General features: G+C 45.0%; 1 protein-coding gene across 14 annotated transcripts; it reads right to left on the reverse strand.

Annotated features, from left to right (window-relative positions):
* Positions 1 to 99: 99 nt before the first annotated feature.
* On the reverse strand, positions 100 to 25,756 carry cfap44 (cilia and flagella associated protein 44). Of its 14 annotated transcripts, none has more exons than XM_078955597.1 (35): positions 25,364 to 25,756; positions 25,194 to 25,274; positions 24,940 to 25,093; positions 23,472 to 23,634; positions 22,177 to 22,279; positions 21,873 to 22,086; positions 21,046 to 21,160; positions 19,925 to 20,089; positions 19,688 to 19,843; positions 19,548 to 19,595; positions 19,349 to 19,448; positions 19,184 to 19,278; positions 18,919 to 19,110; positions 16,204 to 16,314; positions 15,957 to 16,118; positions 15,743 to 15,889; positions 15,522 to 15,664; positions 14,478 to 14,757; positions 14,268 to 14,323; positions 12,789 to 12,951; positions 12,568 to 12,692; positions 11,794 to 11,990; positions 11,582 to 11,726; positions 10,379 to 10,532; positions 8,956 to 9,191; positions 8,659 to 8,869; positions 8,376 to 8,579; positions 4,631 to 4,826; positions 4,454 to 4,558; positions 3,159 to 3,289; positions 2,973 to 3,089; positions 1,881 to 2,082; positions 1,631 to 1,791; positions 1,405 to 1,539; positions 100 to 810 (listed from the first exon to the last, which is right to left on the reverse strand). In XM_078955597.1, exons 2-35 carry the CDS (start codon positions 25,249 to 25,251, stop codon positions 571 to 573), a joined length of 5,184 nt encoding a protein of 1,727 aa, XP_078811723.1. In that variant the 5' UTR covers positions 25,252 to 25,274; positions 25,364 to 25,756; the 3' UTR covers positions 100 to 570. The 14 variants fall into 14 exon arrangements, with proteins under 14 accessions (XP_078811723.1, XP_078811721.1, XP_078811722.1 ...); XM_078955595.1 differs by having other exon boundaries at positions 8,950 to 9,191; XM_078955596.1 differs by having other exon boundaries at positions 14,268 to 14,326.
* Between the last annotated feature and the right edge of the window lie 13 nt (positions 25,757 to 25,769).

The raw sequence follows: 25,769 nt of genomic DNA on the forward strand, positions 1-25,769 counted from the left end.
CAACGAGCTCAGTCTGCAAACAGGACAGAGTGGAGCTTCATCCCCTCAAACTCACAAAATGACATTTTTCTTTTTCATTTAGTTCAATCTGCTGCTGTCTTTCAGTGAGGCTTTGTTTTATTTTTTATTTACAATTTGTGGGATGTGATGGTATTGACAGGTTTTTATTTTCGTTTTAAAATCCTTTAAAACATTTGTTACCATGGCAACAGGTTAAAAAAGTCCCAGTGTTTGGACTAAAACCCATTTACTCAGCTGTTGCTCTGTCTATGGAGAGAAGCAGCCATCACAAAGATGGGGGGAGGGGGGCAAAATGGACTGTAAGAAAAAAAACTGGACTTCAGAACAGCAAGCAGAACCGTTAACACGTCGTTAACATAGAAAGGTCAGCAGTTCCAGGAATGACTAAACTCCTCCTGCAGAGGAAAAGGGGGAACATCTGTGAACCGTAACCTGAAAGGATGAAGCAAACGGCCGTGATGGAAGAGCAGAACAGCGGCTCAGACTGTGAGGAACCTGCAGGAGCTCCCTGAGGAGAGACGGGAGCAGCAGAAAAACCGCTTCCATGCATCAGTCATCGTGTCCCCTCAGGGGTCTTCCTCTGGTCGATGGAAGGGGGCCGTGCGCTGGCGCGAGCGGCGGCAGTCGGGTGGTCTCGGGCGGCAGCACGCAGCCTTCTTTGCTGGACAGAAGGTGGATCCTTCTCAAGAGCGCCTGGGCCTGCTGCTCCTGGGCCTGCACCAGCTCCTGAAGCTTCCGGATGTCCTCCCTGTCCTCCAGCCTCCTGTGGTCCTGGAACTGCAGCTTGTCCTGGAGGTCAGGACACAAAGTTCAGCTCGTCCCGTCGGATGAGGGTTTCTTTCCGTCAGAACCAGAACAATCTTCAATGGCAATTATTAAAATGTAGTTACGATAACTGGGAGGATTTTAGACTAAACTGTATCCTAACATTTATGATGAAGAGGATTATTTTTTTTTACCTCTAGGCTGTTCTTTGGTCCTTTATGATCCTTTTTTCAGACCAGCTTTTAATTAACTGGCCTTAATTTGGACCATTTTTACTGCCTTAACTTTAAGTGTTTGCACTTTAAAGGCACTTTGGGTTTAATCTTTGAAAAGTTATCCATAAATAAACCTGACTTACTTTTATCAGGACCTGGGGGTCTTTTCCCTAAACAGGAAGTTGAACCAAAATAACAAGCGTGTGTGTTTTTGTCTGCTGAATCAGAACAACCAGGAAGAAACAGCTGGAGCTCTCAGCCTTGCAGGTTCACTTGCCCTGCAGTGAAACTCTCAGGTGTGGATGAATGGAATCAGATTGAACATGTTCTGACTCCATCTGAGCTCCTCTTTGACTGTCCGCTATGCTGCTCTGGAAACTAAAGTCCAGGACGTGGCGGTTACCATGTTCTTCTGCCGGCTGCTGAGTTTGGACCGCAGCTCCTTCTTCTGGTCCGTGAGGTGGACCGTGCTGCGCAGGACCCCCGTGTTCTGCTCCGTCGCGTCCCACAGGGCGTGGCGTGCCTCCTCCACCTTTGCCTGAATGGTTTCAAACACAGCGGCGGTCTGTTTCTGCAGCTCCACATTTTCTCTGGTCACAGACGAAACGGCGTTCTCCACGCTGACATACTTTCCACCGTTTGAGCTCCTTTGCGTGCTCGGCCTCCAGCAGAAGTTTCTCCTCCTTCAGCTTGTCCAGCTTCTTCTGTCCAGACATTGAGAGCAAAGCCTCCACGTCCAACAGCCTCCCATACTTCAGCATCATCAGCTCGTTGCACTGCTTCTCCAGCTCTGCATCAACACAGGTTGCACAGGTCAATGGATCCGGTTTCCACTTCTTACCGAGGATCTGCACCGCAGGCTGTGGCGGTGCGTCTCACCCTGGAGCCTAACAGTCATCTCCTTGTTCTCACGGATGAGGCGGGAACGCTGCCGCTGAGCCTGGAGGAGCCGGCCCTCCTCTGCCTCCTTCTCCACCTGCAGCTGCTGGACCCGCCTCCTCAGCCTGTCCATCTCCGACTTGTCCAGAACCAGAGCCTCGCTCAGGTCTGACGGCACAGAGCCGTTAGAAAGAAACTGGATCTGGAAGAGGCGCAAAGGGAAAGAGAAAAAGGATCCCAAAGAACCCACGGCAGAAAAAAAAAAAGAGAAAAGGACAATAACAATCATTTTTCGTAAAACAAAGATTTCCTCTTGATATCTAAGTTTGGGTTTCTTTAGGAAATCTTTACATTGCAGAAATAACTGAAAAAGTTCCTTCATTTTATGTTCCCTGATGTTTGAATCCATCTCTCACCTGACACTTTTAAGTTCATTCGTTTCTGATGAGAATTTTTAAACATTTTAAAACTAAGACCAAAAAAAATGCAAGTGGAAAAGAATCTGATTGACTGCTTTTCAAGTCCAGAGGTTTTCCAAAGGACGTTCTGATTATCCGTCTTATAACTTTGAATGCGTTAGAAGCCCAGCGGAAGCCAGACTGACGGGTCAAAGACCCAGGAAGTACAGCTTCCTGCAGTGGTCATGCTGCACTTGCTGCACTGAGAATTGTTAGAAAAGGAGAATCAAAATCTTGTGCATGTTTCAGGATTCCACCTTGCTTTCATACAGAGCTACGTCATTTTTTACAACCGTTTTCGGGCTCTAAACACGCGGCCACTGAATACGCAATTCAAGTTAAACCAGGTCGAACGTTGACCAGTCAGGGACTCGAATTTGATGATAGACGACGTCCATTTTAATTTTTGGAAGTGACAACTATTTGAGAATTGATCATGGAGATGAAATATTTATATATTTCACATCAAGCCTCTTCCAGCTGTGGGTGGGGGACAAACAAAAAGAAGAAGAAGCCCCTCCCTGCTTGTCCAGTGTGAACTTTGTGGGCTAAATGCCAATTTAGTGGCTTCTTCAACTCGTGGCACACAGCTTTCGGTGATGGCTGTCACTCATCTGCAAACCTGCAGCCTTACCTGGTGCAGTCGGAAAGGAACCACAACCTCCACTTGCTTCATTTTCTGAAGTTTGTCTTTGTTTATTAGCTCAACCTCTTCCTCGATCCTCTGCTGACTGCTCTTCAGCACTTTCCCCTGCAAAGACGTTTAGGTCAGAAATGCAGACCCGGGGTGCTCCGAGACGCCACGCTGAGGTGGGACAACCTTCGTGATGAGGCCGTCACTCTCCTTCTTCAGAGCGTCAGCACTCTTTCCCGCCTCCACCAGCATTTCCTCCAGATCCCAGCGACGCTCACGGAGCTGCAGGATCTTCCTGAACAGGTCTGGATCGCAGCCTGAGACACCAAAACACACACGTTGACATAAAAGCAAGAACACTGGGAAGTCCAGCTGCCCTGAAGGCTTCAAACCTAGAAGATGAAGCCACTTCCAGGCCTGAAGGACAAACATTCCTGTTTGTTTTTTAAAAAAAAGCAGATTTATGAGTTTGAAGGATTTGACGGAAGGTTTCTGGACGACATCAGGACATTTCAGCAGGATCACACTTCTTGAAGACGAGAAGCTGCAGGGCTGGTTTTAGAGTCTCCCTGCTGTATAAACTACATTTTTTCCAATCTCTCAACCCCCGGTAGGTTGAAAGAAATTATGATTAAAACTTGCAGAGAGGGCCAGTGTTGGATTTTTGACTTTGAAATAAGCAGCTTCTATCTCTTTTTTTTTCTTCAAACAGCTTCCTGAGTAAGAGGCGATGCATAGAAAGCCTGTGTCTTTGTAAATAAAAAAAGAAAAAAAAAGAAGCGAGGGGTTGTACTAAAAAGAGAAATATCAAGCTTTACCACATTAAAGGTAAATTATTAGAGGAAATTATAAATTATCTAAAAAGGAGGTGTTAATGTGACAAAAAACTGAGCTGTGTCAGAACTGAAGTGGATTTTAAGGGAAAAAACCTAAAATGAAGGGAAAAAAAGCAGCAAACCAGAACTGAAAAATAGGCAAACTGAACATTGAACATCAAACATAATCCACATCACACATCAAACTCTGAAACACGACTTAAAGAACACGAAAACTGAACCCTGACGAGCTGAACTCCCACAGCTGGAGCATTGACAAACGGGACATTCTCCTGTGAAAGTTGCATGATGTAAAATAATTCTCTATCTTGGGACTTTGTTGTTCGGCTTCTAACGTTAGGGGTCGCCACAGCCAATCAGCTTCCTCTGATCCACACAGGCAGTTTGGCAGAGAGACGCCCTTCCTGACACGACCCCGATTATTGCCCGCCCCGGGATCAAACCTCCGTGCAGTCCTGCACCACAGCCAACTGAGCTGTCCAGCCTATTTTACTGCAGTATTGTATTCGTGTCGTGTTTCTTGTGTTTGGTTTGAACATAATGACCTAGTCAGAGCCTGATTCTTGCCTGAGATCTTATGTCTTTCCTGGTTTTGGAATTCATTTGTCCTGAGCTTCAGGTGCAAAAAGAGCGGCGAGGTTGAACCTGTTGGGCAGACTTTGTCATCAACAGAAGATCCGTCTTCCTCCTCCATGTCACTGTCAATGCAACCGTCCCAGTCCTCAAGAGAGTCGTCACTGTCCTCCTCACCTGCAAACAGACAGTTACAAGCTGATATTTCAACAATGCATCATGGGAGGTGTGAATCAAGACTGAGCTCACTGGGGCTTCCTGCTCGTTTTTCCTTCTTCTTGCGTGCGGCCTTCTTCTTAAAGATTTTGGTCAGTAAGTCTTCATAGTGATGGTTTTCTGCCACTGAAGCCTGGAAGTCAGCGGCCAGAGCCTCCTCGTCCTCCTGCAGCTCTTCTATGACGCGTCTCCTCTGTTTCAGCTGCTCACTGTAACCCTGCAGCTGAAACTGGGAGGAAACAGGAAGACGTGGTGGAGCATCAGGCATTCTGCTCGTGGATGATGAAGAACAAGAACAACTAACAATTTGAAATTTCTACATTGTTTAGACCAGGGGTGTCAAACATACGGCCTGCGATCCATGTCCGGCCTGCCAGATGGTTCAATCAATCAATGAGGATGTTTTTAAAAAAGCACGTTTCTAGTCCATTCCTGTGGTGAGTTATGATTTTTTTTTAAATCACCGAAATTTCCAATTCCTCCACTAGGGAGGAAAGAAAAGCAAAACAGGTGAAGCAGCTGATCTCTGCACGTACCAAAAGTGAAACTAACAGCTCTGCCTCTCTGGGTACCATGTAGTTGGTTCCCTGTGAGCCTCACCGCTGTTAGGCTGCTATAAGAATGATCAGTAGTGACACAATAATGAACAAGATGTCAAAAAGAAAAGAAAATAAGGTGGAGCTGAATGCAAAACCTGCATGTTTGGTATGTCATCAACAGAGAATATTCAGCGACACTATGAGACTCACCATAAAGAAACGTTTCAACTATTATCTGGACTGAAGAACTACCGTCTGCATTTACTGCAGCGTGACGTCAGTGATGGAGCAATGACAGACACCTGATTGCAGACAAGTTGGAGCAAACATCCAAACCATTTATTAAAAAATGCTGAAGGCTGCAGAAGTCTTGTTCCTCAAAAGCAGATGAGCTTTGCCAACGTGAGTCTGTCAAGGATTAGGATTACAGATACATCATCTCTGAGGAGACTTGGACGCCAAATGAGGAATCCAGTCATTTATTGCATTTCTATTGATGAAAGCACCGACATTACAGATATGTACAGCTGTGCATATCTTTTAGAGGTGTTGAAGAGACGTCACAGCGGAGTTTCTTGAGCTGATGGACACAACAACAGCTGATGACATAGGCAGCTCTCTAGTTACTGTGCTGGATGATGTTAGAGTGAACTGAATCCTGAGATCAATGGATGGCCGAAGTTTAACTCCAAATTCTTATGTTCATAAATGTTTACAACATTTTTTTTGTTATTGTGCTGTTTTCACTTTATTTACGTCAGGGGTGTCAAACTCATTTTGGTTCGGGGGCCACATTCAAGGAGTCTGGCCCCAAGTGGGCCGGACCAATAACAAAAGCAAAAAACAGCTATTTTTTTTTTTTTTTGACTGTTGCAAAAAATGCCTCAACCAACATAGTATCCTAATCACTTATTATTACACATTCATTCACCGAGGCCAATGGATGTTAAATAAAGTGCATTTCACTTTAAAAAAAATTGGTTTATTCAATATTCACAGACTTAATATTTTACATCTGACACTGAAGCAATCCCAATAATAAACTCAAGTGGGGCTTCGGGGAATAAATGAAATACTTTCCCTAAAATGTAAATGTGCAAATTAATGAAAAATTAAACTACATTAAACTTTTGTGAACATGAGAATTTGGAGTTAACCTCCTTTCTCTCCTGAAACTTCAGTCATCCATCAATATCAGGATTCAGATTCTGTGCAGAAACACATTTACTGTCATTCAAGTGTGGAAAACACCAAGAAATGTCCAAGAATCTTTTCCTGGTTGGCTGCCTGAAGTTTTTGGCATCACCTGCCTTCTTTCTGATCTTTGATGGGCGCCATCAGTGATCAGACTGACATCATGTGACCAGACTGACGTAACGTGACCAGTTCAGTCCAACATGGCGCAGTAACTAGAGAGCTGACTATGTCATCTGCTGTTGTTGTGTCCATCAACTCAAGAAACTCAGCTGTGACGTCTCTTCAACACCTCTAATAAATATTCACAGTTTTGCAATATCTGTATCTGTGCTTTCATTAATAGTGACCAAAAATGCAATAATTTAAATATTCCTTCATTTGGCGTCCAAGTCTCCTTAGAGATGTTGGATCTGTAATTGTAATCCTTGACAGACTTATGCTAGCAAAGGTCGACTGCTGTTTGGGCCACAATACTTATGTAGCCTTTAGCATTTTTCAATAAGTTCACCATCTGAAAATGGTATGGATGTTTGCTCCAACTTGTCTGCAATAAGGTAGCTAAGTGTCACTGCTCCATCACTGACGTCACGCTGCAGTAAATGCAGACGGTAGTTCTTCAGTCCAGATGATAGTTGGTAAATCGTCTCTTTTCTTAACTGCAAATGGTGAAACTTTTCTTTATTGTGAGTCTCACAGTGGTGCTGAATTTTATATTCTTTGAGCACTGCAACCTGTTGATGTCATAACAAGCATGCAGGTTTTGCATTCAGCTCTGTGAATAAATAAAACTCTGTCCATTTTTCCTGGAAAGCTCAGCACTCCACTTCAACTTTTTTTCTTTTTGACAACATTTTGGTCATTAGTGTGTCACTACTGATCATTCTTATAGCAACATAACAGCGGTGAGGCTCACAAGGAACCAAACTACATCTCACCCAGACACAGAGCTGTTAGGTTTCACTTTTGGCACATGCAGAGATGTGCAGTTTGACCTGTTTTGCTTTTGCTTTGCTCCCCCTAGTGGCGGAATTGCGCATTTCGGTTATTTCTTTAAAAAATCAAAACTTGCCACAGGAATGGACTACAAAACCTGCTTTCTTTTTTAAACATCCTTATAATTTTTACTCTTCATGGTTGGGCCAAATTGAACTATCTGGCGGGCCGGAAACGGCCTGCAGGCCGTATGTTTGACACCCCTAATTTATGTTCAACTTTGATCATTTCTTTATTTTATGCCAATTATGTAAGGGTTAATGGCCGACGAAGTATGCATTATCACCTTTTAACGCACGCCGTGGAAGCCTGAACCGTCCGACGCGCTTCTAGTCCTTAATTCTTGTTTTTTTTCCCAATATGGATCGCTTTTCTCACAAAAAGCGCCGCGTCGCGCCGCACCACCACTGCAGTCAAGATATATATATATATATATATATATATATATATATATACATATATATATATATATATATTTATATATGTTGATCTTTCCAATGGGTTGAATTCAGAGAGAAAGTTCACCTCTTACCGCTTGTTTTTGTCCACATGATGAAGCTAAAGGTTGTTTTAAAGAGTCCGGCGCAGTGATACTAAACATTTACGCTAGATGACCGGAACTTCTTTTTCCCCTGTGCGGTTATCCTGTGGTATATCACCTTTTAATGCACACTCAGCAGCCAATCAGAATCGAGTATTCATGGTATAAACCCTTTAAGTTTCATTTTCATTCAGCAGTACAGCATTCAACCCTGCCTTTTTCTTCTGGAAACGCAGCTCCTTCTAGTTTATTCTGTTTTTCGCTTTTGTGCGTCGTCTGTTTTCTTCACATTACAGGAAACATCTTTAGCTTTAATGTGAGTGCATCACAAAAGGAACTTTCTTAGTTATTCTTATCTACATCACAGAGGAACAAACACTCAAATATGAAAGGTTTTGAACTGTATGCATTATTAGCAGCTTGCTGCATCTGCTATTAATCTAGAGTTTGCTTAAATTCTAGTAGGCATGAACCCTGTCAAAGGATCAAAGCCGTGACGTTTTCCCACCTCGATGCTCCTCCTCTCCTCCACGATTCTGTTGAGCTTCTCCTGCAGGCTGGCCTCCCTCTCCTCAAAACTTCCAAGGATGACCGTCTCCTGGAAGAGTGTCAGCAGGTGGAGGTCGGCCTGCTTCAGGTGGATGTCCAGGCGCACCTTCTGTTGGCGCAGCAGGAGCAGCTCCGAGTCAAACCGGGAGATGGAGCTCTCCATCTGAACACCACAAATAAAAGGGAGGCGATGACGCACGCTGATTTTCTTTGCTCAGTCCTTTTTTTGGGAGGAGCATCACCTGCTGCAGCAGAGTGTCCTGTTGGTGCAGCCGTCTGATCTCCTCCTCCTGCTGCAGCTCCTTCTCTAACGGGGTCAGCTGCTCTTCCTCTCTGAGTTCAGAGGAAGCAGACAGACTGAGAGTCCTCTCATTTCTCTCCTGCTTGTCCTTCTCCTCTGCCTTCAGTGAACTGTCAGCTCCTGGTGGCACCTCCTGCTCAGTGCCCGCCCTCCTGAGGAGGAGAAAAGCCACAAAGTGAAATGCTGGAGACCGACTGGTCTTCTGAAGTGAGAACAGTGCAGTCCTCTGCACCCCTGCCTCGTCGGGGCTCTGTATCCATCCAAGGTGGCGCTGCTGCACTGCAGCTTCCTCTCTGGCATTTCCTCGGGTGACATGGACGGCAGAGGGGGCGGGCTGCGGCGCAGGTCGGTGCCGAGGCCGTGATGGATCTTCTGCAGCCGCTTGGCTTGAGCGGACAACCAAGAGACCAAGCGAATCTTGGCATCGCGAAGATTTGTGATCCGTCGGTTCATCTCAGACTTCTGCTGGATAATCTGAAGGAGAAACAGTTTTGTAATTACCGACACGTGAAATGCATGTATGAAAACGCCAGCTCTAACTTTACATCCCCAGATTGACTTATTATGCAATTATAATAGTAATAGTAATAGTAATATCAGTTACAGGTGCCCTTCTGTTACTCAAGAACACTGTCCAGAATTCAAATAATTCAAAAAGAGGCAGCAGTTTTTCCAACATGTTCTACGGAAACAAAACATTTATACCAAATGTGAGACATGAGAGAAAAACAGAAAAAAGCTCAGTTTGTGTTTGTAAAAATATTATAGTCAATAATTATAGTTGGTAAAAGAGAACTCCAAAAAACGCACGGTTTTCACATAAAAAATAAAATAAGTTGATTAGAATTAATTGATATTAAACTAATCTTTAATTAGAGAATGAAAAAAAAATGAATTGAATCCATGAAGTCATTTCTGTTTTTTTAAGTCAAAAATAACTTTATGTTTTTTTGTTAAAGTAGAAATTGATCACTTTATAATGAAATTCCGCCTTTGTTTAGTTTAAATAGTTTAGTGGTGCAAAAAGTGTTTTTGATATTTAGCAGAACAATAAATTGAGCTGCATCAAACATACAGATTCCTTGTTTTGTGTTCCTTCGTAGTCAAACATTCTGACTCCATTGGCAGATTCTCTTATTCAAAGGCAAACAAATCTGTCAAGAAAAGTCCTGAGCAAGAATTCTGATTTAAAGAAAAAAATTCTAGATTATTTTTCAGTTGAAAACTTCCCTGATAAGATTATTTCTCTTGCAGACAGAAAGTAAGACATGTTTTCTGGAAGGAAGGGTCTCAGTTTTTGCAGTGTGGCTGTGATGTCCATAACAGAAACCTGCTGTTACCGAGGAAACGTTTCTGTGTGACGTCTGAGTCTCTGCACCAGCTCTGTTAGAGTTTCACTGTCATTTAACAGTTTATAGAAATACATGGATAGAAATGTTCCATAGCAGACCTCACAGGTCTAATCCAGATTATGAAGTGACGTTAAATCATAAGGATTAGTCATCTATAGAAACAACGCCAAATGCTCCACCACTGATCAAAAGGACTTCACATCCATTTCAGGGCTAAATTGGAAAAAATTCTGTCATGTTTTAGTTTGTTCTTATTAAAAGATGGCAAAGGAGAACTCAATGAACTGAAATGAGTGGGAGGGTTTGTACTTTTTCCTCCCAGGCGTTCCACTCCTCCTTCTTCCCCTCAGCACACATGGTTGGTGGTTTGACCACGATGACGTCCCCAATGTTTTTTTTGGCTTCCTGAATTTCCAGGACATCCAGTGGATCCTCAAAGTCCTCCTGTGGTTTCTCTGCGTACCTGGGACAGCAGCAGCAGCAGCTTAGCCCAGCATTCAGCATCCAGCCTTCAGCCTTCAGCCTTCAGCCTTCAGCCTTCAGCATCCAGCATCCAGCATTCAGCATTCAGCATTCAGCATCCAGCATCCAGCATCCAGCATCCAGCATTCAGCATTCAGCATTCAGCATCCAGCATCCAGCATCCAGCATCCAGCATTCAGCATTCAGCATCCAGCATTCAGCATCCAGCATCCAGCATCCAGCATTCAGCATTCAGCATCCAGCATTCAGCATTCAGCATTCAGCCTCCAGCCTCCAGCCTCCAGCCTCCAGCATTCAGCATTCAGCATCCAGCATCCAGCATTCAGCATTCAGCATTCAGCATCCAGCATCCAGCATTCAGCATCCAGCATCCAGCATTCAGCATCCAGCATCCAGCATCCAGCATTCAGCATTCAGCATCCAGCATTCAGCATCCAGCATTCAGCCTCCAGCCTCCAGCCTCCAGCCTCCAGCCTCCAGCATTCAGCATTCAGCATTCAGCATCCAGCATCCAGCATTCAGCATTCAGCATTCAGCATTCAGCATCCAGCATCCAGCATTCAGCATTCAGCATCCAGCATCCAGCATTCAGCATCCAGCATTCAGCATTCAGCATCCAGCATCCAGCCTTCAGCATCCAGCATTCAGCATTCAGCATTCAGCATCCAGCATCCAGCATCCAGCATTCAGCATCCAGCATTCAGCATTCAGCATCCAGCATCCAGCCTTCAGCATCCAGCATCCAGCATCCAGCATCCAGCATTCAGCATTCAGCATCCAGCATCCAGCATCCAGCATTCAGCATCCAGCATCCAGCATTCAGCATCCAGCATCCAGCATCTAGCATTCAGCATCCAGCATTCAGCATCCAGCATCATGCATCCAGCATTCAGCATCCAGCATTCAGCATTCAGCATCCAGCATTCAGCATTCAGCATTCAGCATTCAGCATTCAGCATTCAGCATTCAGCATCCAGCATCCAGCATTCAGCATCCAGCATCCCTGTAACTGTACTGAGGAGTGCTCACAGTCTGGCCCATTCCTGCCTCCTCCTCTCCATGGTGGCTCGAACTCGCTCCGCTCTCTCTGCAACTTTTCTGAGTCTCACCGTGTCCTGACCTCTGCCCCTGACTCTTGGAGGGGGGGGCACAGGGGGGCGGGGCACTTGTTTCTCTGAGGAACGCACATCAGTCACACATCCGTGTTTGAACTGAGCGCTTTCTCAGCAACGATTTCTTACCTGCTGCCTCCTGGGTGGCTGCAGAGTCTGCAGGGTCTGCTTCCGGTTCCTCGCTGTCTGGAGGAGCTTCTGTGGCCGATGCTCTCCGATGTGGCCGATGCTCTGTGTTGGCTGACACGTGGTAGGTGGAGACCCTGATGCCGCTGCGGACGCCGACCACAGTAATGACGCTCAGAGCCTCAGAGGAACTCTTCGACCTGGCAGGAGGAGGGATGCGTTGACATTATTCTTCAGGTCACTCACAGGACACATCACTGAGCTGCATGTTCCAGCCCTGCAGCCCCACAGAAACTAGCGGCAGCTGTTGTCAGACATCCCTGTTTTCAGTCAAGAGTCAATGCAAAACAAAGTGGGACGAGGCAGAAACATTCTTTTGCACATTATTTTTGCTACAAGCTCACAGACTCCAACTTTTCAGACTGAGGGGCTGATGCAGCAACTAAACCTTCACTCGTACGTCTGCAGACACTGAACTGAGGACTGTCAAATACACACAATCTAAAAAAGCCTATTTGTCTGTGATGGAGATACCGTTTGCTCCAGAAACACTGTAGTTTATACATTGTCTGCTCCTCACGGTGCATGAGCAGCACAAGTGAAACATTCATTTTGCTTCAAATAAACATCCATTTACTTCCACTCTGGACTTTTTTAGGGGTTCCCCGTTTTTGTTAAGACCAACATGAACATGGAGATGTCATTAAGAGCTCAGACACACACAAATGACTGACAGAACAGAAGACGATGAATAATCAACACAATGACCGTGGGCACCATTCTTGTAGTTTTCTGAGAGCCATGCTGCAGCGCTCCTGCTCCTTCGCCATCTGCTGTCGGACCTTCATCACCCGCTCAGCAGTCATCCTCTTCGCCTTCTCATAAAGAAGCGGGTTCAACTCCTAGACGTGCACACAAACACACACAGCCTTTCTTTTACAGGTTTGTCATTTCTGCCTGTAAAAGAGACGAGCGGCAGCAGGTGGAGGCGCTCAGACCTCAGGCGTCAGGCGGACGCGCTCCGGCAGATGCTGGTTCTCCGCCAGCACCAGCTTAAACTTCTCCCGCAGCTCAGCCAGCTGGATCCTGGTTTGAGCCGCCTTTTGGTCGGCTTTTCGACGTAGAAGGTCCTGGTCCTGCTTCTGCTTAGCAGCCTCTAAGCTGAGAGGGGTCAGGAGAAGAAATACTGAGACGGACTTTTCAGATTCATTGTCTGTCTGGTTACAATATTTGAATTGCAGAGAAATCAAAGTTTAAGATGGGAATCTTTTCTTGATTAAACATTTCTGCTGGTACAGATTTAGACATTATTAAAGTCCCACTGGGATCATCTTTAGATCTATTGTAAAAGCCTTCCTAGTGCTCTTTTAATGATGATGATGCAGTTTTCAGACAAAGTTTTAAGAAACCTGTGTCGTTTCCTAGGACTTTTGTTTCTGCAGAGCGGCAGGAGTTCATTAGAAATTCACCTATGAGATGTGGGCAGGACTGTAGGCGTGGAACAAGTCCGTCTCCACTTCCCGTCACCCATAATTAAGAGCCATCCGCTTACACTTTCTCACGCTAGCCAGCCCTTCACACCCCAAATCTAAAATTAGCGGTGCAACATAAACATAACGGTTCCTCTAAATACGTCCAGTTCTGATCCAGATTCCAGCTCAGACCAGGAAAACAAAGACGTTCATGGATGTGTTTGTCTGACAGTGGATGATCAGAATGGAGCAGAGCAGGGAGCTTTATGCCCCGCCCATCGTCAAAAACACCATCTTTTTCAAACGGCATTTTTGTGAGCTCCTGATTCACAACGGGAAAAAAACAAAACCTCAAATGAAATGTTAAGCTTAATTTTCTTTATATATGTTCTCCATGATAAGAAAAATGCTACAAAAACACGCTAAAAACACCATTTTCAGTGGGTGTTTAACAAACTGTAACACTCAACATTAGATGAGAGTAATGACAAAACAAATAATCAGGGATCTCCTTCCTTCTTTTTATAGCATGTGCTTGTTTCTTTTTTTCTATTTACACAAAAAAAACCACAACACGACTCAATGATGTTTTCCAGTTACTTTGTTATATTTTAAATTAAAAAACATCCCCGTGGTTCAAACCACCGCCCAAAGACACCCAGTCCCTACATTATTATATATTTATACTGCGTTCTTTAGAGTTTCTCTGGCGTCTTTCAGGACAAAGCAGTCTCAAAGAAACTTCAGTAAAGTCTTAGCTTTTAGAAAAGAAAAAGGAAGCTCACATTTAAACTAAAGAGCTCTGTTAAAAAGTTTTCTGAAAAGTGGTGTTTTTTAAACCAGAGATGGTCTCACATAGGCTTGAAGTAAACCTTTAAATGCAAATTCAATTGTCTTTGTCTTTATCTTTCTGCTGGTTGTCTTGTTTCTAGAGGAGCTGTTCTGATCCAGACCGAAGGAACACGAGAACAGAAGAAAAGTGCACATCCGTTTATCCTGAATCACCTGAAGGCTTCTGGGTCTTGAATGTCAACAGCCGATGACTCTGTCTCCTGGTACGCCTGCTAATGAGAAAAAACAAGATTATCATCCACATAGAGCCACTATGAGCGGCTTTAAACAGAAAACATGCAAAATCTGTATCTGGCAAACCCAGCAAGCCCTTAAAAGTGTAAATATTCCTAAATCTTAGCATGCGAATGTCTTCAGCCTGACCCTGGGTGAGGGAATCCGGGCCCTCTGCCTCTGCAAGCCTCTCTGGGATTCCTCGGGAGGAACCCGGCTGAAGGAGAAAATGTTTCCGTCGTCTCCTGCCGTCAGCACAAAGAGATCATCAAAGCTGCAGCGGATGTGCCGTAAGTGTCCGTAATGGTTGTCGTGAACACTCAGGGCCCAGTAGGCCTGCATGTCGGCGGGGGCCAGGTCTCCGGGCCGCAGGGGGTAAACCCTGATGGTGCCTGAGTGCATGCCACACAGCAGCAGCTGCCTGCTGGAGCTGCAGAAACACAGACACAAATCCCCGATGACGCCCCATTCAAACATGAATAACCCCCAAAATGTCAACTCTGAGGTGTCTGGCTGATGTTAGATGGGAAACTACCATCAACAACAGCCAACCTGTGCAGGTGCAAAGGCCATGTCAGATGTTCAGGTGGGTGATGTTGCAAAACATCCAGCTAAAGATGTAGTTTCTTCAAAAAAAAAGCGGCGTGAGGATCACTGCCTCTAGTTGATTCGTTTGAATCTGTTGGTTCGATGATTTCCTTCAGTTTCCGTTCTTCTCAGCGTCGTGTTCCCACCACGTTTCTGGAAACGTCACAGCCTCTGTCTGGCCTTTGACCATGTTAAGGTTTTATCTTATTCGAGGTTAAAAAGGCCAAACAAATGTTCTGATTAGATTGTTGCTTCAAGCATCTACATAGATGCTTTGCGTAAATGCACACCACCTTGGATCAGCTGCAGATACCTTGAAGGTTGAGCTTCAACCAGGAAATGAATGATGACATCATTTATCTGTTACAACAGCAAAATCAAAAACCAATTTTTTTGCCTTTACATCAATATCTGCAGCCGTCACACTCCATTTCTGAACATTTCCATGCAAACAGCTTTTTACTTCCATGCAGGAAGGCCTAGAAGTGACAGACATTTAGGAAAAAAAGCAGCTTCATCCAACTTTGTCTCTAAAGTCCAGAGTGAGCGGAAGATCCTGCAGCGTGACTGAGACGGCACAAGCGGGTATTCGTTGGTTTTCTGTACCTGAAAGTCATGGAGCAGATCGGGTCATCGTCTGCACCACTGACAAGCAGGAAGTCAAACGGCTCATCCTGACGGCGGCACGGTTCTTCACTCTGGTCCTCAGAGAACTTGCAGTGATACAAGTAACCAGAGTCGAAGCCTCCCTGCAAAACAGCCATCTGAGTAAACCCCCCCAGAAAAACAACAGCCCGTCAAAACCTCAGAGGACTGAAGCTGAGCACCATGGAGAGCCAGAACTGGCCCGGCTCAGAATAGAAGCCGCACAGAAGAGGACCCGGAGGCTGTGGCTTCTCTCCTTCCTGCTTTTCCACCTCCTCTCTCCTTATCTTCATCCTCTCTGTCTGCGGTCTGGACGTGCCTGCCGGCCTCTGAAACACAACAGCTGAGCCATCGGACACAGAAGCTGCAGGAAAACGGCTCACGCTGATGCTGCACCTTCATTCTAGATGTGATGCTGCTGAAGCCGAAGCATCTGCGGGGCAGCTCAGGGAGGTGGAAGCTTTGAGGGGAGCGCTCGGCCTCCAGGTCCGGACTCTCGACCTCCAGCGCATGGCCGCTTCGACACAGGATGAGCAGCCTGCGCCCATTCTGAGGAAGCTGCCACACAAAAGCAGAAAGGCTCTTTACATGGAGAGGGGAATTTCCCGGCGGTGCCAGCTGTCAGATCTGGAATCACACGGACATGGGAGTCGGGGGACCACTCCAGGGCCTGCACCGGTCCGGGAACATGGATGAAACCCAGGGGATGGCACGCCTCCCCAACCGTGAAAAAGAACACCGTTTGGTCTTCGCTCTGAGGAAAAAGCAAGTGTCAGTCAAAACAAAAGGTAGACAAAAATGAGGGCGGGAGAACAAAAGCTTCAATATTAGCAACAGCATCAAGGAACGAGTTCCAATGAAACTTTTTTTTAAACTAAAAGAAATGAAAGGTTAAAAAAAAGCAGCTGCTGCGTCTCCTTCTGGATGGAGGAGCCTTCAGCCTTCAGTTTAGGCCTGAGGCCTCAAAACAGCTCTGGGGCCTCATTTATAAACGTTGCGTACGCACAAAAGAAGGCGTACGCCACTCTCTACGCAATAGTTGAGATTTATAAAAAGCAAACTTGACGGGAAAATTTGCGTTCCTTCACGCAAGCTCTGACCCAGGCGTACGCACAAAAACGGGTGAAATGAGAAACGGCGATGCCGTCGGCAGATGGAAGAAACACGTGAAAGTGAAAATGACAATACTGCCTCTCAGAAATAACATGAAGACTTCACAAAGCAAGTCTGACAATTAACAGCTACACCAACACCCGTTTGATCGATCAGCAGTGAAACAAACAAAAACAATCAAACGAAAATTACAACAGAAATTCAAATGAACACTTATTTGAAAAAAGAAAAATGAAATATGTTCTGCAATATTGGCATGTTGTGCAATTCATCCTCATAAATAATATAGTTAACAGAACGAAATAATGTACAAAACTGATATTCTCGTCAATGTCGTGTCCGTCTGGCGGAGCAGATAGGTGCGGGCGTGCGGATGGACAGACGTACTAATTGTCCACTGGGGAAAGTTGTTTTCATATTAAAACATTTCTTCATAAGCTATGGAATTATGGTATTCATGCATATGCCTTTAGTTAGTTTTATTTTTGAAAAAAACATTGTATGGCGTATGTCTCAAACATTCAGAAAGCAACAAGAAATTACATTTGCGCTGAACAATTTCCCATTTCCACATGGATTATTGCCGACATCTGTAGCTTGTCAGATGTAATTAAATGGATGGAAATAGAATGCCCCATCACAATGCGTAATGACGCACAATGGCTGATCTTGCGCTCTTAATAGAAGATGTGGCAAATGGAAGAATTCGGAGTGAACGCATCTTTAGACAGCAACAAGACTTGCTGGCAAACGAGGACGAGTGGCTTATGAGCCGGTTCTGACTTCCTCCAGCCGTCCTGTTGGACCTCTGCGGGCTTTTGGGCCCGGCGTTACAGAGGAGCACTCGGAGGAACCACGCGTGTCACCCGGTGCATCTGGCGCTCCGGTCCCCCCGGCGCATGCATCAAGCGCTCCGGTCCCCCCCCCCCCCCCCCCCGGCGCTCCGGTCCCCCCGGCGCATGCATCTAGCGCTCCGGTCCCCCCCCCCCCGATGGGGCGCTGTAGCCTCACAACCTCGGATGGTTGTGAGGCTACAGCATATGGCGTCTGCCACCGTTTGCCACTCAAGTGCCTTTTTGGCATTAGTAATGCCCACACTGTGCCCTCCAAACAACACTTTTCTCCTCTTTTCCACCTCGCCAACAATAACTTCTACTTCACATTGAGTGAAGATACGTTTTTTTGATTTCCTCTCCGTGTTTGGCATGGTTTCGCAATCAATGAATATTCATTTGTGGGCGTTTCACGGACTATTTATGGACAAATATGGGCGTGTCACGAAGCCGCAAAAAGCTGCGCTGCATTTAAAATCGGTTGTGATTTATTAAGGGAAAGATGCGTAGGATGTGCGTGCGCACGGTTTTATAAATCCGAATATTTCTTTGCGTACGCACGTCCTATGTTTCATCCGTACGCCACTTCTGACGCAAATCCTACGCAAAGTTTTATAAATGAGGCCCCTGGACTTTTGCGACTCCATTATAAAGTCATCTCAGTTTCAGTGCAAAGACTTTGAACATGTTAGAACGAGGAAAGTCCATCTACACTCACACACCAAGGCTTGGACTGGGGGGGTTAGGACATCCAATGGTTCCTCTGGAAGGGGGGTCACATGAGAAGGAGGGTCTAATATCTAATCCTAGTCCTTATTGCTGAAGCTTTAGACTTTGAAGCGGCTCTCAGGAGATGACGGCACTACGGTACTTTTATCACTATCTTTTTTCCTTCATTGCAGGCAATTGAAGTTATAGACTGACCAGCCAGGTGCCTCAATAACAGTTTGTGGTCTCACAGCAAACATTTGAAATGTTTGATTGACAGATTCTCCCAAGCCCGATTTCGGCTGGAAGGGGTGTGGACTTCCACGAAGCTCTCTGCTCATTGGTGAGAGTGGTTGCCATAGAAACGTTGAGTCAGACCAATCACTGCTTTCATGACGTCGTCTGGTTCTGATATGGAAGCGACTGTTTTGACTCCAGTTCTTTGGAGCTAGAAGTGGGATAATCACACTCACTCGGTCCAGTTCTCATATACAGTCTATGGTTTTAACAGGCCTCTAGGGCCTGGAGAAAATCTGGAGAAAAAAAAACCTCTGTCTCTGTCTTTCTATTTCTAAAAGAGAATCGTTAAGTAAATTCTGTGCAGCAGCTTCATCTGAATCCGTCCTTTAAGCCTCGTTTCCTGCAGAGATGCACGCTCTGCATTCCTGCCTGAAAGGCCGCTGAAAGCGTCTGCACAGTCTTACCCCCGTGGCGAGGATGTGTCCGTCTGGCTGGAATGCCACAGCGGTAACAGCCGCGCTGTGAGGTTTGAGGGCTTGTTTAAGATGCAGGCGGGTGTGTTCCTCAGCGCTAACTCCAGAGTCTGCACGCAGCTCCAACAGGCGCACCACCCCGTCTTCAAAGCCTGTCACCAGCAAGCCCCCCTTTTGGTTCACCTGAAACGATAAGCCACACCCACAGGCGTCGGTGTCAGATAGGAGCAAAGTGGCTCTGCAGCGTCAGACGTACGGTGAGTGGAGCCCAGCTGAGCGCCGTCCCCCCCTGGTTGAAGCAGCTGGAGGTCACTTCTCTTTTGGCCAGCAGGTCAAACACTCTGACGGAGCCTGGAACAGGTGTGTGCGTGAAACAAGCGTCTGTGTGAACGTTGGCAAGCATTTCTGAAGGTGGACTCACAATCCAGAGCTGTGGTGGCCATCAGGTGAGAAGTTTTTGACACATCCAGGCCTTTGATTGGGCCAGAAGGACAGGAGAGCAGGCGCCTGGGGTCAGCGGCCTGAAGGATGCAGAAAACACAAAGACGGAAAAACTCTGATGTGTTTCTAAAACATCCTCAGACACCGTTTTTTCTCAAAATTATCATTTTATGACTGACCGAGGGAGAGAAGGAAAGGTCCAGGTTCCATATACCTCCATTGGAATCCTGGAGAAGCAAGCAGAAGTCAGACTGGGACTGGGATGAGTCTGGATTAGGTAAAAGTAGGTTCTTGATCTGAGATGGTTCTGTATTTCAACCTGAGCAAACCAGACGGAGGATCCGGGCAGGGAGCTCTTGACCACAGAGGAGAGGCAGACGTGGCGCCCAACCACCAGCTCGTTGATGGGCTCCACTTCCAACCTGCTGCCGCCGCCGTCACATGTGAAGGAGCTGATCCTCTCAAAGTCCCAGCTCTGAGGAGAAGGATGCCTTTTCAGGTTTCAACTCCCCCCGCGCATGTAGATAGAAAACACTTCCCAGGCGGGTCACCGTACCCGGACCGCTCCATCAGAACCAAAGGTGAGCAGCTTCCCGCCCTCTAAGGCAAACGGCTGCGCCGTCCCGGAGTGACAGCTCCGACCATCTTTGCAGCAGATCTCCGCCTTGATGCTGTTTCCATCCCAGAGCAGGAGGTTCCCCCATTCTGTGCCTGACACCACCTGACAGGAAGCGGAGGAAACAGTGTTTACTTTCAAAATAAAAGGCACAAACGCCGTGTGAGCTGGGGTGTGTCTGTGTCCAAAAAAGAAAGACTTTCATACATAATGAATCAATTCTTTTTAGTTTCTGTAAACATTTTCAACAAACAGTCAAATGACATCTTAGGTTCTTCTGTTATCAGACACGGTTGTGTTTTTAATCCACATACCTGACATGTTTCACAGAAGAATCTAAAAAGTTAGTTAACAAGACAAATGTCTTTTGTTATGTATTGACCACACTCCTTTTATTGCATGTAGTTTGTTGGTTGGCAGGAAGCTGGCTCTTATTTTACAGTTAACATGACGGCAGGACAGACTGTTCTAGAAAAGGGGACATCTAATGGAAATGGAAGTAAATTGACATCCAACGGCAGATTCTGACTTTTCTTTTTAGTATATTTTATGAACCTTCACCTTTAATAAAAACGTCCCTGTACACTCAGTTTATCTGTATTTTATGGGTTTTGTTTGGTTTAAAATGTACTTTCCACATTTGTATTGTGTTTTTTGTACAAAGATGTCTTCTTTGGTTTCATTTTTCATTTGAAAGCTGTTTAACCAATAAAGTTAAAATAGTAGTTTTTGTGTTTATAAACTCTCCACTGTTTGATATTTTTCATATTGACTTCTAACTATATAAATACTCTTAACGTCTATTCTAGTCTTAAGTTTTTATTTTGCACAGAATTTACTGAATAAATTAAATCTTTATTAAGATTTATGTAAATGTAAAGCAGTATTTCATAAGCCTGGTATAAGACTTTTCAATGAGTCCATTGGGAGAAACTTTTGTGCTTCAAAAGTTTTACAAATTTTAATTTGGGGGGGACAACATGTCCACATTAGTGGAGGGCTTCAGTGTGTTTTGAACGTCACATTTTAGGCCACGTTAAGCTTAAAAGAATTTCCAAAACCTCTCCATCAGGAAGTTCCAGGACGCCTTCGATATCACTGGCCACAGAGTTCCCGAAATGTCCCGCCAGCTTTTCCAGTTTGAAACCGGTGAAGGTTGTGGACAGTTTCCAGAAGCTGGGAGAGAAAAGACAAGAAGGTCATCAGCGTGTGAACAGTGAGCAGGCCAGACGTGTTACCAGACGTGACCAGACCAACTTTGTCTGCAGATTTCTGATTCAACACGTTACTCCCATTTCAAAGATCCCAGGACATCAAGTTATCGGCTCTGCATCAGACCACGGTTGATTGGTCAGAAAAACAAGACACACGTCATTATTGATGAATTCTGTTTTCTGTATTGTGAAAAGCTGTCGCAGCCGTTACTGTGCTGCTGGACTAAAGAGTCGAGAACAGCAACACATGTTAAAGCGTTTTTCTGTGTGTTTTCTCAAGATTGTGAGCAGATAAAGGTATGAGCAGACATGGATGGTTTTATCTTCTGTACATTCTCATCGTACGTCCAGTTGAACACATTTCAAACCTTTTTAAAAAGCCTGACAGGCACTAGCAATGGCCTAAACCTAAAGAAATAGGCAAAAACTGTAAATATAAACTGCAGCAGCGCTAAAATGAACAGAATACCTTCAAATACCTACATTGAACTCAGTCTGGTAGAAGTTTCTTTCCTGATCAGAAGTTTTGTTTTGACTTCAGATCCTGGTGTGTGACTAAAACAGCAGCTAAACACAGCTAAACGTTTTTTCTCAGACATGAATGATAAAACTCCTGGTTAGACTTTAATAAATGTCAGATTAACCCCGTTTGGGTGAGTGAGCAGACTCTTTACTTGATGTGTCTGCATCCCGCCGTGGTGAGCAGCTCCTGGTCGTAGTGGGAGAAGCTGACTCGGTGCACCTCCTGCGACGTGGCCTGGAAGCTCTGCACCTCCTCTCGCCTCCAGTCCCACAGAGTCAGCAGGAAGTCCGGCTCGCCGCCCACACTGGCCAGCAAGCTGCCGTCGTGGTTGAAGCTGACGCAGCTGTACCTGTGCCGTGTGCCGCCTGAAGGCATGCACATTAAAAACGTCCCTGCCGGGGGGGGGGGGGGGGGGGGGGGGGGTTGCATTGCTCAGCATCACCCGGTGGTCTTACCTCTCAGTATGCGACCAGGCCTCAAAGAAGGATATTCATAAACGATGATGTCTGGAGACGTGCCTTTCTCTGCTACGGCAAAGAACTCTCTGCTAGGATGAACCTTACAAACACAAAGATAAACACATGAAGGTGCAATATGGTACAGTATATGCCCAAATCAAAGAATCCGAAACCCTTTGGAATGAATTTTAATCAGTAAAGTGTCGCTGGAAGTCTTGAGAGTTGTCTCCAAATCAAAGAAAGAAGAAGCTTTATTACAGACTCCAGGTCCGTTTCCCACAATAAACCCAAAACAAGTGAAAGACTTAAGGAAAAAAAAGTATAAAAATAATGACATCAAAGTATGAAAACAGTAAAACAACCAAGTATCATAAACTTAAAAAAGACTAAAGCTACTGCTGACTAAAATACGTAAAAGTTTAAAAAAGGCAACCATTAAAAAAACAGTTAAAAAAAAAAAAAAGTCGACCGTATCATTCATTCATTCATCTCCTGCCGTTTTATCCCTTTCGGGGTCACGGGGTTGCTGGTGCCTATCCCAGTGACTTGTGGGCAAAGGCAGGGGACGCCCTGGACAGGTCGCCAGTCTATCCCAGGGCTGCAATCACACACCCACTGACATTCACACCTAGGGACAATTGAGACTGACCAATGAACCTATGAAGCATGTTTTTGGACGGTGGGAGGAGGCCTGAGTCCCTGGAGAGAACCCACACATACACGGAGAGAACATGCAAACTCCACACAGAAAGGTTCCCCAATGAGGTTCTATTTCAGGTCCCACAGCCGGGCCTTTTTTTTGCTGTGAGGCAAGAGCGCTAACCACTGCGCCAGTGTGCAGCCACCATACCAGAATCTCCAAATAGCGGACAGCTATACCTTGCTGTACCTTAAATTGGTGAGAGCTAAGATGATTTTGTTAATTGAAATGTTAAGACGATATATAAAACCACAGATAAAATGTCTTAACAAAGCTTATTGCATTATTATCTCAAAAGCAAGCAGCAGAAAAGCAAAGAAGAAAAAAAGTATTTCTTTTTCGATTTTTAGTTCCAGATGACCCCACTCCCAACGTTAACGTGCCTTGGAGGCCCGTTGTGTTTTAATCTACATCTATGTTCAGAATTTTGGCCTTTGTTTTGTTGTCCAAGAGCTTCATCAATAAAGTTATTCTGGTTTGATTTAGTTAAAAGGAAAAGTTGATGTTTCAGCAGCTGCTGAACCTCCAAAGCTGAACATGTATGAACGCACAGGACGTTCCCTTCACTGAAAAAGCTCTGCTGCCTCCTTACCGCGATGGCCCCGATTCCTCCTCCACCGCTAGACCGTAAGAACCTCTGCTCCTGAGCGTGAACGTCCAGCAGGACCATCAGATTCCCCGCTATAAAGATCAGAGTGCTGTCATCCAGCACGCCCAGGTTGGCTCTGCGTCTGCTGTCGAAACCAAACGAGTGACTGAGCGCGGCTCAGGACCAAAACCTAGCAGAGGATGTCACCTACATTACTGCACACGTTTCTAAGGTCACCTGAGCTTTGCGTTGCCCCTGAGGGCAAAAGTACCAGATTTAGGGTTTAAACAACCACAACCAGTTGACAGACATCTGCCCAGAGAGCTACAGACACCACAGTTTGATGCAGTATCTCCATCCATCCATCCATCCATCCATCCATCCATCCATCCATCCATCCATCCATCCATCCATCCATCCTTTGGGTTCACAGGTTTGCTCGAGCCAACCCAGATATTGTTGGGCAAAGGCAGGAATCCCCCTTTATGGGTCACCAGTGCAACGCAGAGCCACACACACACACACACACACACACACACACACACACACACACACACACACACACACACACACACACACACACACACACACACACACACACACACACACACACACAGACCTAAGGACAATGTAGAGTCACCAACCAACCTATGAAGCGTGTCTTTGGACGGTGGGAGGAAGTCGGAGTACCCAGAGAAAACTCACACATGCACGAAAAGAACATGTGAACTCCACATAGAAAAGACCCAGCTGGGATTTGAACCTTGCAAGAGTGCTAACCACTGTCCCACTGTGCAGATCAAGCTTCTCCAAATCCAAATGTTAATGTCAACATGTTTGTTATTAACACACAGCGTTTGCACTGAAGTTCTGTTTTACAATATTAATGCAGCATATTCCTGAATGTTGTTCTTCTAATTATTGTATTAAAATGAAAAAGTATTTAGATTTACTATCTTGTTATAAAGTGTAACATAATAACAGTACTGTTTTATTTCATATGGAGTAGACCTAAAATGTACAGGTTTTACTGTGAACTAAATTTAGTATGAAATCCTGTAATTATATTTACAATAAAACTATTGAGTACAGAAAATCTCTGCTTTTAAAAAGGTAATGGCAAAATTATACATAAATTATAGAAAATTTAAATATGTACTCTACTGTCACAAAAACGGATACCATAAACAGCACAATATTTCTGTTCGATTAAAAAAATGGATCTAAATGACTAAATATTTACAATTTTACACACATTTTTGTAATGAATATAAAAAACTGCTAGAAAAATGTGTTTAAAGTGATTCTTTTTTTTTAACAATACATCTTTATGGGACAAAACTTTAACATTAAAAAGAGAAAAACTGTGTCCAAACGCAAAGCTGCCATAGGGTTAAAAAGTCTCAATCATACAACAAATCCAGCTGCCACACAGCTGGATTTGTGTGACTTCTATTAAATTGAAGGATACGAGAGGTGAAGCAGGTCCTCTGGGATGTCCAAGCCCGGACTGACGGACGCTCTGGAGCGCAGCTCTTCGTATTTGTAACTCATGTGTGCAGAGAGCTGCTGCTTTGCCTCCTCCTCGGCTTCCTGCTGCATCTCTGGGAGCTGTGGGGAGCTTCCTGTGGGCAATGAACCATCTGAGAGCAGACACACCTGAGCTGACCTCTCCAGAGAAAGACACCAAATGCTGGCATGACATCAGGCCCGCGCCTTCCTCACCTTTAGTGCTTTTCTGGGAGGCTGTTTCAGATGTTCCACCTGCGTTTGGATCCGACATCTCCAGTGTTCACGTCCTGCAAACTAAAGAGCGTTGCTGCTCCAGTTTTGTTTAACTTAATAACGCCAACATTATTTTGTAAAAGACACAACAAAGAGAAAATATAACTCACCAGTTTGTGTTCCCCATCCACAAAAACATACACACATGTCCAGGACTCTGAATAAAGATGAAAAGTTTTTTGCAGCAGTCTTCTCTGTCAGTTGAAAGCGTTACAGCGTTGCTAGGTAACACTTAAAGTCAAATCAACGCAAAGCATTGTGGATAATGCAGTTCAGAATGTTGTAGTATATACATTTTTACACTGGGGACATCCGACACTAAATTTATTGAAATTCAAAGCTCAAAAGTTATTAAAAGTGATTAAAATAAATTCACTTTTAAGATGTTAGGTCTAGTTTTAATTAAAAACCGTGTTTGAGTAACCATGGTAACCACGGTCTACACCACTCACCACCAAATGTAAATTAAGGAGGTTTTAAAAAGGAACAAGATACGTAAATGTATCTGCTACGTAT

This window comes from Oryzias latipes, chromosome 12, assembly GCF_053564925.1.
Source record: "Oryzias latipes strain Hd-rR chromosome 12, Olatipes_Hd-rR_3.1".
Lineage (NCBI taxonomy): Eukaryota > Metazoa > Chordata > Actinopteri > Beloniformes > Adrianichthyidae > Oryzias > Oryzias latipes.

Excerpts from the sequence above, each read along its gene's own strand:
- cfap44 (XM_020707903.3), bottom strand. The coding sequence starts at position 25,251 with ATGTCGGATCCAAACGCAGGTGGAACATCTGAAACAGCCTCCCAGAAA. Across the intron at positions 19,844-19,924 it reads GTTCTGATGGAGCGGTCCGG|AGCTGGGACTTTGAGAGGAT; the intron begins GTACGGTGACCC and ends CCTTCTCCTCAG. Across the intron at positions 15,665-15,742 it reads GCCAGTTCTGGCTCTCCATG|GGAGGCTTCGACTCTGGTTA; the intron begins GTGCTCAGCTTC and ends GCTGTTTTGCAG.